The 15,069-nt window shown below is 42.1% G+C and overlaps 2 protein-coding genes across 3 annotated transcripts; both read left to right on the top strand.

The window, feature by feature from the left end:
* Nucleotides 1–868: 868 nt before the first annotated feature.
* On the top strand, nt 869–8,329 carry LOC4343272 (protein VASCULAR ASSOCIATED DEATH 1, chloroplastic). 2 transcript variants are annotated; one of them, XM_015792137.3, is made up of 18 exons: nt 869–1,376; nt 1,520–1,582; nt 2,150–2,200; nt 3,240–3,305; nt 4,116–4,211; nt 4,288–4,389; nt 4,503–4,600; nt 4,712–4,884; nt 4,998–5,038; nt 5,123–5,213; nt 5,301–5,387; nt 5,509–5,563; nt 5,920–5,986; nt 6,563–6,659; nt 6,962–7,023; nt 7,111–7,153; nt 7,305–7,582; nt 7,780–8,329. In XM_015792137.3, exons 1-18 carry the CDS (start codon nt 1,188–1,190, stop codon nt 8,014–8,016), a joined length of 1,896 nt encoding a protein of 631 aa, XP_015647623.1. In that variant the 5' UTR covers nt 869–1,187; the 3' UTR covers nt 8,017–8,329. The 2 variants fall into 2 exon arrangements, with proteins under 2 accessions (XP_015647623.1, XP_015647624.1); XM_015792138.3 differs by having other exon boundaries at nt 1,042–1,376; nt 5,126–5,213.
* A 4,305-nt stretch (nt 8,330–12,634) lies between these two features.
* Nucleotides 12,635–14,457, top strand: LOC4343273 (cytochrome P450 716B1). Its single transcript, XM_015790609.3, has 2 exons — nt 12,635–13,654; nt 13,732–14,457. Exons 1-2 carry the CDS (start codon nt 12,700–12,702, stop codon nt 14,232–14,234), a joined length of 1,458 nt encoding a protein of 485 aa, XP_015646095.1. The 5' UTR covers nt 12,635–12,699; the 3' UTR covers nt 14,235–14,457.
* Nucleotides 14,458–15,069: the final 612 nt, after the last annotated feature.

The following is a 15,069-nucleotide window of genomic DNA, read 5'->3' on the forward strand; positions in this document are numbered from 1 at the left end:
CATCTTTCAAAAAAAAAAACAGAGGTAGTAGCATATGCATATGCCATTTAATATTTTCGTGTGGTATGTGACTACAGGGAGTACAAACTTAGTATTCATTTTAATGTTTCATGCCATATAAAAAATCAAAGAATGTTGCATTACGATATATTTAAATAATATATTCAATTGTTGGAGCATTAGAGTGTGATGATAGCAAAATGAGAGAATCGATCAAGTTCGAAGGGCAAACACTTATTTTCTCGTATAATAAACTTGACTCTTTGTTTAGTGCTGTAGGGAAATCCATAAAAAAATAATTTGTATCATCGGTGGGATACTGGGATTGTATCGACATTATATGGTACATAATCATGTTTTAATCTTACATAATCAGGTTTTATAGCAAGTAAGACGTTGGATATTATAGGGTGGCGTACTACATTGCATAAATAACAAAGCTCTTCTGTAATAGTACTCCCTCCGTCTCTAAATATTTAACGCCATTAATCTTTTAAAAAATATGTTTGACTGTTCGTCTTATTTAAAAAATTTAAGTAATTATTAATTCTTTTCCTATCAGTTGATTGATTGTTAAATATACTTTTATGTATACGTATAGTTTTACATATTTCAAAAAAGTTTTTAAATAAGACGAACGGTTAAATATGTTTAAAAAAGTCAACAACATTAAATATTAAATATTTAAGTACAGAGAGAGTATTATTATCTTGCCGTAATAATAGATTTTCTGCTATATACCACAAACAAACAAACAAATGGCAACATACATATAGTAGAAAGAACGAAAAAAAAAGAAGCATATAGAAGCTGCCGGTAGTATTTCACTTCCCCTTCCGTTCCGTCTTCCCCCCTCCCCTCCCCCTCCAAGTCGCCAGCGGCCGAACCCACCCAACCCGACCCGACGACGGAGCGCACACGCACCCCGACACGCCGGGTGCCCGGGTGGCTGCCCGCGAACACGTCACCGTCGCGGCGTTACTTCACACCGCCCTCGCTTTTATTTTTTCACATTAAAACCCCCCCCCCCCCCCCTCCTCTCTCTCTCTCTCCTCCTCCTCCCCCTTCACTCCACCTACTCTTCTCTTCCCCCCTCCTCCCCGGCGACCACCACCTCGCCGCCGCCGGCGTACGATTGCCTCCCCTCCCTCGTATCCCCCTCTCCCTCCCCCCCTCGGGGTGCGGGCATGGCGTCGCCGGCCGTCGCGTCCCCGAGCCGGACCCCCAGCAGGGGCCCCCCCGCCGCCGCCGCCGACACCACCGCGCCCTCCCCGGCTTCCCCGCCGCGGCGGCTCGCTTCGGCGCCGCCCGCGGTGGACGCGTCATCGCCGGAGTCCGCGCGGTCCGGGGAGCTCGCCGCCACGCCAGACCCCTCGGTGGGTGGGTCGGTTGCTTCCCGTGTCGGGGATTGCTGCCGGAATATCGCCTCGATTTTGGGTTTGGGTTTGGTTCTACGCTTCTACTACTGGTTGGTGGGGGTTTCTGACGCGGTGTGGGTTTGTTTGGTTCGTTGATGCAGAGCCCGTTGCTCGCGAGCAGGAGCGAGGAGTACAGGCTTTTGTTTCGCCTGCCACCCGACGAGGTAAAATTTTGATTTGATCGCTGCTTCTCGCTTCATCTATTCGATCGATCTGATCCTCGACGACCCTGGATTGACATACTTTTGTTGCGGGGAATTTTGAGTGCTCCAGTGGTTGAGCTGGGTGTTCGATTCGGTGAACTTTGACTTTTTGTGCCGTGGTCATTTTTCCTTGACAAATCGCATCATGACTTGTTCATTGCTTGTACTTGCTTTGGAACATGGCGCATCATGACAAATCGAGCCATTTTCTATTGAATAGTGGCATCAGGTTGTGGCGATTCGGTTCTGTCTATTGAATGTGTGGCGGAGTTGATGGTTGAACTGTGACTAAATTTTGTGGAAGCTTGCCGAAATTGTGGGATTTTGTAGCCAGCTTGTAGTTTCATGAACTTCTTTTTATGACTTCATTTGGTTGATGATAAATGAATTTGAGTGACTCTAATTGTGGGTCGACCTAGCATGCCATATCAAGATAATATGCCAAGTTCATTTTTTTATTGAACAGTAATTTGATGAACTATTATATCACTTATGATTATCCCTGATGGTAGTATTTGTGCATTGCAGGTTCTTGTGCAAGATTTTAATTGTGCGCTCCAAGAAAATATTCTTCTTCAGGTAGTTCTTATATGACATCATTCAGTGCTACTTCTTGTAACTTAAGTCTTGATTCGTAACACAGGTTTTCTAGACAATAAAAGTAGAGAATCACCTATGGCTTAAAAAGAATCTTTCCAAAATATGCAAAATTTAAACATCTATTTTACTTGTATCGTGACCCTGTGAATATTGACAAGCTGCTGGCATTTATGTTGACACTTTTGGCCAAAATACCTATTAACTCATACTTGTTACAAATACAACAATACATACTTCCCTTTTTGCCTGCATTTTATTATTCCACCCCATTGAGCACAGCAGCATCTAGAAAATTCTTTTGTGCATTGCTTGCCTGCAGAACTAAAGGACAGGGTTACCAAAGGCAACTTGTCACATTTTTAGAAATAAAATGATAACCTGGTTGTTCATACTGTGTTCACAGCTGTCAATCACTCACGAACAGAGTCAATTTGAGGTCAAGCACACATAAATCACCTATACCAAAGTTGATTTCGATATAATACACATGGCAAGTGTTGGCCCTGCAGTTTCGAGGGTAGATTCACTGTTTGGATTTGCTTTGTATTGATTTAAGACATGTGCACCACCAATTCTAATTCAAGTTTATGCCTTTGATGTAGAGAAGCATGTGCAAAGACATATGGAAAGGCTTAACACTAAGATCTAATCCATATTTTTCATAATACAATAATAGTGTAGATTGATTTCTAATCTAGGCACCGAACAAGTTTAGATGAATGTATCTAACTTGTTGCAATTAAGGGTGCTACTGTCCATCATCCTTGCTGTCTTGCAAATGACACTCCTTCTTTCATTACTTAGTTTCAGAGTTCAAACTACTGCATTATTAGACAATCTGGTTTCACTACTGTCCTTAGCCAGTGCTTTGCACCTAAAAAATCCATTGTTTGACCTGTGCAAATGATAGAGCTTGGTTATATTATTTTGCAGGGTAAATAAAAAAATAGGCTTTAGTTTCAGGCCTTCAACACTATCTACGATTTTCAGATTCTAACAAATATACATTATTCTGCAGGGTCATATGTATTTATTTCTACACCATATATGCTTCTACTCTAACATTTTTGGATATGAGACCAAGGTAATGAATGATCAGAAGGCAATCATCATATATGCTCCTTTAGCTTGTTCAGTCGCACTTGCACTTTAAGAAGTGTATTACCGAACATTTTTTTTTCGGATACACATTATTATCGAGGCATAGTGGATTCTGGTTGATGTCATATCTTCTGTGTTGTGTTGTATTGTTTGACACATTCTGTTGCAATAAATTGAGCTGAAGAAATGTTGTCCTTAAAATAGTTGCTCCTTTTTTTGGAACTGTGTTATCTAAATTGAAGTTTTCTTGCCTTGATATTTTGCGTTGCTGATGGACCATCATAAATGGCATTCTACTCTGTTATGCTTTGTCTTCATATAGTTTCTGTAGTAGGTTAAACACTTAGCATATGGAAGGCCACATGTCCATCAAAACCCTGTTACTCTGTTTGAAGCATGAGCTAGTGGTTGTTCCCACTAGTAATTTCCATTTTCTCTGTGCTGATTGTAATTAATGCCTAAATGTTGGCTTCCTGCAAGTGGAACATTGTTTATTAGCTGACTTGGTGAGCTAAATTGAACTGGAAATGAAGGATTGCTCTCCAACAAAATTGTTTTAATTATTGCTTTTGTCCTAATTGGCTGACCAATAAAGTTAATTTTGCTGCTACAATATGATTATCATCTGATTAATTTCATTAATTTGTCTGCAATAGTTTTATGCTGCTATTTCTCATTAAATATTTTATAGCGGCATATGTACAAAAATGTTATACTGATGCGTTGCTCGTACTGCTATAAAAGATTATTGACTACAACTCTCTTCTACTTTCATCTTTCCTTTTTTTTTCAGAAAACTATTCCGTTGCAGGAAGTGACTGATGTACGTAAAGCAAAAACAGCTGCTATTTTTCATAATGCCATCGAAATTATTGCCGGTACAAAAAGGGTGAGGAACCTATCACTGTCTTGATTCCTTATGTGGTTATGCCAGATCTATCTCACTCAAGGTGCATTGCTTGCAGCACTTCTTTGGATCTTTCTTGTCACGCGATGAAGCTTTTCGCATTATAGTAGAGGGCTGGGAACAGCATGTCAGTGATGCTAGATTGCTCCTTGAACGCCAGGTTATGAAGCATCTATAGTAACTTCTATTTGTTGACATTGAGTGCAGTGCAAGAGTTATCAATAAGCTCATATCTGAAAAGTTGTTTGTATTTGCTCTTCTACTGCACTATAGGATGCAAAGTCAGGAAACAGCAGTGATGAAAATGGTTATGTTTTGTTGGAAGGAGCAAAGGAAACTAAACAAGATGATGATTCATCACCATTAGACAGGTAGCTTTTGCCTTGAACAAAATTCTCTCCTTGATTAAGTTCCATCAAATGGACTTTTCTGTTTTTCTGTTGATTGTTTATGAATGTTGATTTGAGCTTGTTGGACTGTAGATCTGTTAATGGTACAGCTGTCACAAGTGGTAGTAATGATAGTGGTGACTCGGACGTCAATATTTCCAAGAGATCTTCAGAAGTGCTAGAAAATGAAAGTGAAGACAAATGTACTGCTGCTACTGCACTTAATCCATTCATCTTGGGGCCATTTGATGATGAAGCTCCTAATGGTTTGTTCGAATCATCCTTTTCTTTATCCCTTATGTTATCACAAATTATATTGCTGGGCTTGTCTTACATGATTGTTTTAATAATTGTTCATTGCACCTTTTATTTTCTGCAGTTCCCGAACCCTTTGCGTTGATCACCGAGTCAAAGTTTCAGGTTAGCTAGATTTAAATTTACTTTCGAGCGCTATTAAGTACTAATAATTAATAACAGAACATCACAATACAAATTCTTAATTAGCAGGTGCCTGTGGAGGTTCTCTTTAATATGTTACTGTCAGATAGTTCTTTTGGTTTTTTGGATGATTTCCACAAAAAATGTGGTGACAAAGGTTAGTTTTTGTTTAGTGTTACGCTTTTCAATCAGCACTTTCCGGTCAATAATATATTTTAGTGGGACCTAAGATGAGCTGCTGCAGAATTCCGTTGTTCCCCTTGGCGTTTAGATGAACAGGGAGGACTTATAAGGGATGTTTCATTCTTGCATCCAATTAAAATTTATCTTGGTATGTCAAGAGCTTTCTGCTACCATTTCTGAATGTAATAGTTTTCATCGAGTATGTCACGTGCTTTTATTTGTATTATCCTTTTGTAACATCTATTTTGTTTCTTCTATATTGTGCTTAGGTGCAAAATTTGGGTCTTGCCAGGAGGTTCAGAAACTTCGTGTGTACAAAAACAGGTTAGGTTCTTCCTCTATTTTTGCACGGTTACACCTAGTAATGGAGTTTTCTGAAAATGTTGAGGATTTTGAAGTCATTGAGATGCACTAACATTTGTTTCATTTTCGCCCTTTGTTGGTCACACTCAACTTGTTGGTGGATCATATCTGAGCCTCATAGCAAAATAATCGTGTGTGTTCTTATTTCTCATTTATATGTTAGCTTGATTAGCCATACCTTTATGGTTTATTGCAGTAAATGGCAATGTAAATGCCCAACCTTGGTGACTGTGTGCTAAAAGAAATTATATGTTCTCTGAAGAATAATTGATGCTAAACTCTCCTGATGTTTAATTTTCTTGTTTACCTTTTCAAAGGCATCTCATGATTCAGACATCTCAGCAAATTGGTGATGCGCCATATGGGGACCATTTTACTGTTGAGGTGAGGAACTCGGTTGTCAGTATTGGTTCATCTTGCTTGAAATCCACTTTCCCCAACAAACTACTGTTGACTGGATGTATTTGGGATTTTAAATCATATAGCACTACTAAACTTCAACTGGAAATATGGTACTTTGTATGGTGGCTTTTCTTTGTGGATGAGTATATGATCTGCTCTCCAAAATATTATTACTTCTTTTCAGACAATCATTCCTGTTATATCCATAGATGGATGGTTTAAATTCTCTAGAACTGGTTGTTCTCCTTATTTTCATATAAACTGGTTGTTCCCAACTAAGGGTCAATTTGTGGTGGGTTTGAATCAAAATTAAGCAAAATAAAAGCACAAATGTGCGCCTAGATCAAAATAATCAAACATCAGAAGTTACAGATTTAACGTAAAAGCTTGACCATATGAGAACTAGGCACGGGTTTTGTGACCAGCACTGCCATGGAAATGAATTCCAGCTTCCTTACATTTTACAATGGGAACATATCACTTTTTTTTATGAAACCATAAGATGATGTTGTAGAGATACTGAAATGATGTTTCTACTGTTCCTTATTCTTCAAACAGGGGATCTGGGATGTTGAACAAGACAGCCTGGATGAAAGCAGTTGCTACCTCAGGGTATATATTAATGTAGCCTTCTCAAAGAAAACCATATTTAGAGGTGATACACCCCATATATCCTGATTCCTGAACGCTCCAGCAGTTTGAGACGTTTAAATTCTTTATAGTGGCATTTTTAAATGTATATATGCAGATTTAGTGAACAACCATATTTTGCTTAGTTCTGACTCAAATTCATTCCATATTTAGAATTTTACTTATTTGTGTTATTTCTGAGCTATTCTTGCATGTCTGGGGGCAGTGTTATTTGTTTATTTCTACCCCCTTAAAAGATCAGTTTGTTTCATCTACCACAACTTAACTTGCTGCTGCTTTTTCATTTTTTAAATATCAAAATTACAGGGAAGATTGATCAATCAACAAAAGATGAATGCCGTGATGTTTTTGGGCTATGGGTCAAGCTCGTATGTGTTTTCTCATCACAGAACATTATTACTACAAAGCTATTTACAATTTGAATCTTAAGTGATCCTCCCTGTCATGTTTTTTAGGGTCATGATCTTTTGAAGCAGGATAGCAGCTGTCATTCGAGAGGTCTGTTAATTGAATGTCCACTTCACTGCATCAGTCCTTTGCTCTTTCCCTACAGTTCTAACTTGTTTGATCCAAATTACGTCCTCATTTGCATGAAATATTCGAAACTCTGAAACAGTAAATTGATCATTTTCTCTGTCCATTCTTTCAGGACCTTCCAGCTCAACTAATGTTGATGATCCATCAGGGACTACTCTCAGTAGTGAGAATCCTTTGGAAAACACAGATCCAGGCTCGAGTTCTGCACCTGATGAACCTGTTGTGAGAAGCATCGTTCCTTCTATTCATGATCACCAACAAAGTATAGTATGGGATTCCATAATATCCACATCACAAGAACTTTGGCGTTCACTCTTGTCATATATACAGTCAAGTCAGCTCGGGCCGGTGTTAGCACTGACACTGGTAGCCATCATCGTTCTATTGCAGGCAAGTACCTTTACCTATTTGATTACATACATATTATAGTTTAGATTCCCTGGTCCAAATGCTGTTAGTCTTGCTAGTTACTGCAGAACTCAATAGCCCGAACAAAAAAAGGTTTGAAATTAAAACAAAGTAGACTAATTCACAATATCCTTTGTTATCTTCTACCAAACTCATTTGGCGCTGTACATCTATTGCAGGTAACCATCATAGTTCTACTACTCAGATCCCCCAAGGTGTATATGGTTAACCAAGAGACCTCCCCAAGCGGCTTCTCCTATAGCAAAGAGAGCATAGAGTGGGTACAGAAGAGATTAAACCTATTAGGCGAGGAGATGCGGATGGCGGAGAGTCACCTGGAGATGATGCAACATGAGTTTGCCTGGCTCAAGTCTCATCTGGAAAGGCTGCAGAGACTGAGGAGCAGCAGCTCATGAGTCATGGACCCGGCAAATAGTGAGTACTTTACACAAAGCTGAGGGCAAAGTACGTACCTTAGTTTGGTTATTTCTTGTTGTTCGTTGTATTTAATAGTACAGTGATATTGCAAGCAATATCGATCCTGTGGGTGTGGATATGTTACGATCGAGGGCACACGTACGATACAGTGATAGACTGGTAGAGTGCACCATCATGGTGGTGTAGTAAGTAAATACATGATGAAACTACAGAACGTTGTGGAAAAATGTCCACTTGCAACGACAATGTATGCGGTAAACTTGCAAAGGTATAGATTCAGAATCTGTGAAAGTGGAAGATGTACATTTTACCTATCCTAGGACATTTGACCGGTAATCATTGGCTTTCTACCTTTATGTTATGTAATATTATGAAACAATCCATAATTATCCGAATGCATTTGCTGCAACATTGCGGCTGAGGTAAAATTTACCCTTTTTCGCAAAAACAAAAAAAAAGGTTAAAATTCGTCGAAGGTGCTGTGAATTTTTGAAGGTCTTAATGGCGAGCTTTATTAATATCATTCGGTAATTACATCGTCCAATAGTCCGCTTAAAATGAAGATAGGGGTTCATTGACATATGTTTGGTTGGGCTTTTTAACCTGCTTTTGCAAAAGTCAGAAACCAACCAAAGAGTCTAAAAGCCACAGCTACTTTTGCCCAAAGCTAGTTTTTGACGTAGTACAAATCAAAAGCACCTCTACCCCTATTTTTGGAGGAGAAAATTACCCACCTATACCATTATGAAAAAACGGTTCGCTAATCTATTCGTCTCCTCTCGCTTCTCACACGGGCGCAACAGTGGGGATCAAGCGGCGCTTCCCGGCGCCGTGGGCCGCCCCTGCCCTCCGGCCGGCTGGCCGCCGCCCTCCCCGCCCGACGCCGGCGCCGCCCCTTTTCCTCCCCGCCCGACGCCGACCCCGTCTAACGCCGCGCCGCCTCGATAAGCCGCCGCCGCCGCCCAGTCGCTCCGTCTCGGCACGCTCGCCCGCGAGTTCCCGCTCTCCACGCGGAGGAGCACGAGGCCGGCGGCGCGGCAAACGGCAAGGAGTACGCGAACGGTGCCAGCGACGAGCGGCGTTCCCCTGGCTTCCTGTGTCAAGACTCAAGAGAAAGAGAAAAATACCTGTGTGCATGACATGCGGGGTCTACTCGTTAGGAAGAAGCTTTTCCAAAAGCCATAGCTTTTGGCTTTCTCACAGCTACTTTTGCAAAGCTACTTTTTAAAAAGTCATAGCCCAGAGTTGCTTTATTAAAAACCATAGCCTAACCAAACACAACTGTTACTCCCTCCTTCCAAAAGTACCAGTCGTATTACGTTTGCACTGAGACCAAGGAACCCCTCCGATGCATTTAACCATCGCTGCATCTGCATGGATTTAGGGGGAAGCGACGCTTCGCTTGATTCGCGATACGTGCGTGCGCAACCGTCCATGCCCGCGCGCGAGCGCAACCGTTCGCGTCCTCCCTCGCCCGTCGCGCGCGTCCGTGCGTGCTCGCCCTCGCCAGCAGCCAAAATTGCGTGGAGCCTTCCCTCCCTCTCCCACTCGAACGAAATTGCATGCATGCAAATTGGATCCGCTATTTGCCATCATGCTCATCGTCGGCCTCGGCGGAATCCGGTGCCCAGCTCACGCAGTGCCCGAGCCTTTCTTCCATCCTTCCTATTGATCACTGCAGTGGATCGCTGCAAGCAGAGGCCATGTAGTGGATAGAACGACACAGGATGGATCGATCAATGGCAGCTGCATCAAGCTTTGCTTAAAAACAAAGAGGTGTAGCTGCAGTGCAAATAGGCAACGGATGGATTTGCATGCATGCATGTTTAACAAATCCATGCATGCATGTTTATACGCCAAATACGAACTGATCAACAGAAACTTCCAAAACTTTTGGAAGGAGGGAGTATTTTTAATAAAACAGTTTGTTATTATTGTAATTTTCACCTCTCTTCTCTCTCCTTTTATCCACCTATACTCTGTTTTCAATCTTGGTTCTGTTTTCAATCTTGGTTCTTGTGTAGAGATGATTTTTTTCATGAGAAATGGTTTCTTCATCTTTTTACCTCTCTCCTAATTAACTCTTAAGCCACATCAGATTTTTACTTATGCGGCAATATATTAAATGCTATAGACACTAGATGATGTTGTGGGTTGTGATGGCATATAAGTAGATGATACAAGTTGCGACCAAACAATTGCAGTTTTGTGATATTTTATTTCAAACACAAACATAAACAGAAACAGTGTCCTTTGTTTTTTCTGCCACGTGAGGTAGAAGTCGGTATTACTTTTTTTTTTTTACGAGGCAGAGAAATCCGTATTGGCTGCCGAGGAAGACCACAACCGAGCTGCTAAGGTCGTTTACGATGGAATATGTCTAAGTTTTAGGCTTAACAAGACAACTCATATTTACGATAAATTATTTTTATAATAATAACTAGACAATGATACAGGGATCCATAAAAACGTTTATGATAATTTTGTTAATTTTAAAATATGCAAGCTCAGTTTTCGATCATGAAAAGATATGCTCGTGTGTTCATACGGGCACAAACCATCACTATTCATGTGCACAGTGCTTGCTTTTCTGTGTGCGGCCAAATCTTAATAGTGATTAGATGACGCAATTGTGAACCTACGTGATTATAACCCTACATTGACAATAACTCAAGGACCACTCGTGACCATTAATTCCAGGCCACTCAGACCATATGTTTAGTGTTGCAAATAGACGTAGATGGATAACCTAGAAGATTCTAGTGTACATAAAGCGATTTTTGTTTTAGAAATAATACATTTTTAATAAAAAATTGTACAAATAAAGTTCGATCATTCAAAATCATAAGTTTAACATCCTATCGAACAACTATTCTTCGATAGATGACCCATCAAACAACGGTTGTTGGATAGAGGTTGTTTGACGAGACGGTAGGATTTTTTTGCAATTCTTTATGATGCATGTGTGTACGTGTGTGCATGGGCTAATGTGCATGAGGTACCTATAGAACGTTGAATGTTCGAGAGGCCTCCTGCGTGCGTGCATGCATGCCTGCACCTTTTACTATTTTTTTCTCGGACCAATGATCTTATCAAACAATTATGGTCCGAACCAATGTTATTCGATAGGCTATCTGATATATATCCTGTCACACTTCAGTTGTTTGATATGATGCTAAACTTATAATTTTATCTGGTATACCTATATTTTTTTCATTTTTCCATTAAAATCGTATTATTTCTAAAAAAATGTTGACATATAGCTATAAAGTGGTAACGGTGATGAGCAGTGAATTTATCTCACTAATTGACATGTGGGACCATAGAGATTGTTAAATTTGGTACCAACTACTCCTAACGTAAGGTGACATTTAGGAGCCACTAAACAATAGTCCACCCATTAGGCATTAGCTATGGAGGATGGGATAAATTATATTCAACCTGCTCCTTACAACGCATTGATATTTAGCTAGTACTCCCCCGTTTCACAATGTAAATTATTCTAACATTTTTCACATTCATATTGATGTTAATGAATCTAGATAAATATACAGGAAATGCTAGAATGATTTACATTGTGAAACGGAGGAAGTATGATTTATAATTGTAAGGATAAGGCTGCAATGGTAAAAATACACCCCTTCCTTTCCTTTTTATTTTAACCAGTGTAATTTTATCTTTGGCCAATAAAAACTTTTAAATTATTATGTTTTGATAAATGAAAGTACTATAATTATATTTTGCAAGAAAAATACATGAAAATATGACATATTTTCAAAAAAAAAATTAAAAAGGATAAGATGTCAAAGTTTGTACACGAGATTAGTATATATTTGGTTCTACGCGGTGTGAAATATGTTTATAAATAAACAATCGGATTTGTTAGAAAACTTTCACAAGATTTTTACCCTCGAAACTTTTAGATTTGTGGCCATTGGATCGCCTTGAGATTTGTATATGAAGCGAAAAATGATAGAAATAAATTTTCACACATGTCAACATTAGATTCCATTGCTAGTTACCCAAACCATAGTTGAATGCAAGTTTTATATAACTTATATTGTAGTTTCAATACAATTATAGTGCAGTTACAATTATAATTCAATTATAGTTACATCTGAATCTTTTATACTCAAAAAAAATTTATAGTAGTTTTTTAGATACTCCCATAAACATTTTTATTTGTCAAAGTTACTACTCCCTCTGTCCTACTCACTAAGACGCGCACGTTTTAAGAGTCAACTTTTAAATATTTGACCAATAAATAGTTTATATATTATTAATTTAATTTTATTTGATAAAAATAGTGTTATTGGATTGTCATTTAAATTTATTTTCCTATAATTATGATTTTATTTCTACAAACATTATAGCATATGAGAAATTTAAAATCAAATATTAGTTTTGAAGACTTTATCAAGTTTGACCGTACCTTAGTGAGTGAGACAGTGAGACAGAGGGAGTACCAACTAAAGCCTTGTTCAGTTTAGAGGGGCTTGAATGTGAATAATTCTATACCATGGGAAGTACGCAAACTGATCCTACGAGTTACTCACGCTCTTATAAATGAAGTTCGCTCGATATCTCTTTGGTCAAGTCTCATTCCAATTAAGCTTTAGCTTCACAGGCTCACAGCTACACTCTTTTTGGCTATTGTTGCAATGGCAGTCGTCGCCGTCGCCGTCGTCATCGCGCTCCTCGCCGCCTTCCTGACGCCGCTGGCCGTGTACCTGGCGAGGAGGGCGTCGCCGCCGCCGCCGCCGCGGCGCAACCTGCCGCCGGGCTCCCTCGGCCTGCCGCTCATCGGGCAGAGCCTTTCCCTGCTGCGCGCCATGCGGCGCAACACCGCCGACCGGTGGCTGCAGGACAGGATCGACAGGTACGGCCCGGTGTCCAAGCTGTCGCTGTTCGGCGCGCCGACGGTGCTCGTCGCCGGCCCGGCGGCGAACAAGGTGGTGTTCCACCACGAGGCGCTGGCGCCCAAGCAGCCCCGGAGCCTGGCGGCGATCATCGGGAGGAGGAACATACTGGAGCTCGTCGGCGACGACCACCGGCGCGTCCGCGGCGCCATCCTGCAGTTCCTCAGGCCGGACATGGTGCGGCGGTACGTCGGCAAGATCGACAGCGAGGTGAGGCGCCACCTCGCCGCCAGGTGGGCCGGCCGCCGCACCGTCGCCGTGTTCCCGCTGATGAAGACGCTGGCGTTCGACGTCATCGCCACCCTGCTGTTCGGCCTCGACCGCGGCGCCATCCGGGAGCAGCTCGCCGACGCGTTCGACGGCATGCACGAGGGCTTGTGGACGGTGCCGGTGGACCTGCCGTTCACCCCGTTCCGCAGAGGCCTCATGGCGAGCGCGAGGGCTCGCCGGCTGGTCGAGGCGACCGTGAGAGAGAAGGCGGCGAAGCTGGAGCACGGCGAGTCTTCCCCATCCGACGATCTCATCAGCTGCCTCCTCAGCCTCCGAGACGGCGGCCGGCAGCTGCTCACCGAGGAGGAGATCGTCGACAACTCCGTGCTCGCCCTCGTTGCCGGCCACGACACCTCCGCCGTCCTCCTCACCTTCATGCTCCGCCACCTCGCCAACGACCCGGCCACCCTCGCCGCCATGGCCCAAGGCAAGTAGTAGTAGCACTAACTTTCCTCTCCTCTCGCCCAAGAAACCCAACTCTCCCCTCCCCTGACGAACACTCAGAGCATGAGGAGATCGCCAGGGGCAAGCGAGACGGCGAGGCGCTGACATGCGAGGACGTTGCCAAGATGAAGCTGTCGTGGCGCGTCGCGCAGGAGACGCTGCGCATGGTGCCTCCGGTGTTGGGCAGCTTCAGGAGAGCGCCCGTCGACGTCGAGTTCGAGGGCTACACGATCCCGAGAGGGTGGCAGATCTTCTGGTCGCCGAGCGTGACGCACATGGATCCGGCCATCTTCCACGAGCCGACCAAGTTCGAGCCGTCGCGGTTCGACGGCGCGGCGGCGGCGGCGGCGTACTCGTTCGTGCCGTTCGGCGGCGGGCCGCGGATCTGCCCCGGGATGGAGCTCGCGAGGGTGGAGACGCTGGTGACGGCGCACTACCTGGTGAGGCATTTCAGGTGGAAGCTCTGCCTCGGGGAGGAGAAGAACACGTTTCTCAGGGACCCGATGCCGACGCCGCACGACGGCCTCCCCGTCGAGCTCGACCACATCGCTCCTCTCTGCTAAGCCGCACCATCCGTTATCACGCTTCCTCTTCCTCCGTATCTGTTATGGTGCTTCCCCCAAGTTTTTTTTTCTTTTTTTTTCAGATTTAGTTATAGTATAATTACGACGCTTCCCGCAAGTTTTCTTAATATAACTATAATATAATTGAGATGTAAATGTATTATAGTTGTACTGTAACTGCATTGTAACTTATAGCAAAACTGTACAAATTTGTTTCTAGAAATTTTTCTTTCTTTCATGTACACTTAAACGATGCGATGGCCACAAATCCGAAAATTTGGACGGCAAAAAACTTGCGAAAGCTTTCTAGCAGTTCCATTTAAAAAAAAGCTCTATTCTATATGAAAGTTTATTGAAAGAATTAAAAATAATTAAATTATATATATATATTTATCATAACTAATACTCGATATTTTTTCTTGTTTCGCGTGTCACCCAAAATCCCCCTGAAGGAACTTAGCTGGCTGGGTTTAATTGGTGACGCCAACACGTTGAGCCCAACCTCGTGCATATCAGCGTCTGGCCCGCCACGAGATGTTGCCCCCACAAAGTTTAAGTTTATACGTTTCCTATTACCATGCGCTAAAATATCTATGACTCTACAGGGATAAGCCTATTTTACAACCCTCTCAACTCTTAGCTTTGTCCAAAAGTAAATTTTACTACAAAACACCCAAAATAAGTGTAATTTATTAGTAGACATTAAAAAACGTGTCACGGCTAAAATATATTTTAAAATATTGGTAAAATCTCTCCTTTGAAACTCTGCGCTCTTGTTGCATGTGTTCCGCTACTCTCGTAGTTTTCGTTTCGGCCTCCACCACTGCTGGCTGCT

The sequence above is a fragment of the Oryza sativa genome, chromosome 7, assembly GCF_034140825.1.
Source record: "Oryza sativa Japonica Group chromosome 7, ASM3414082v1".
In the NCBI taxonomy this organism is placed as follows: Eukaryota; Viridiplantae; Streptophyta; class Magnoliopsida; order Poales; family Poaceae; genus Oryza; species Oryza sativa.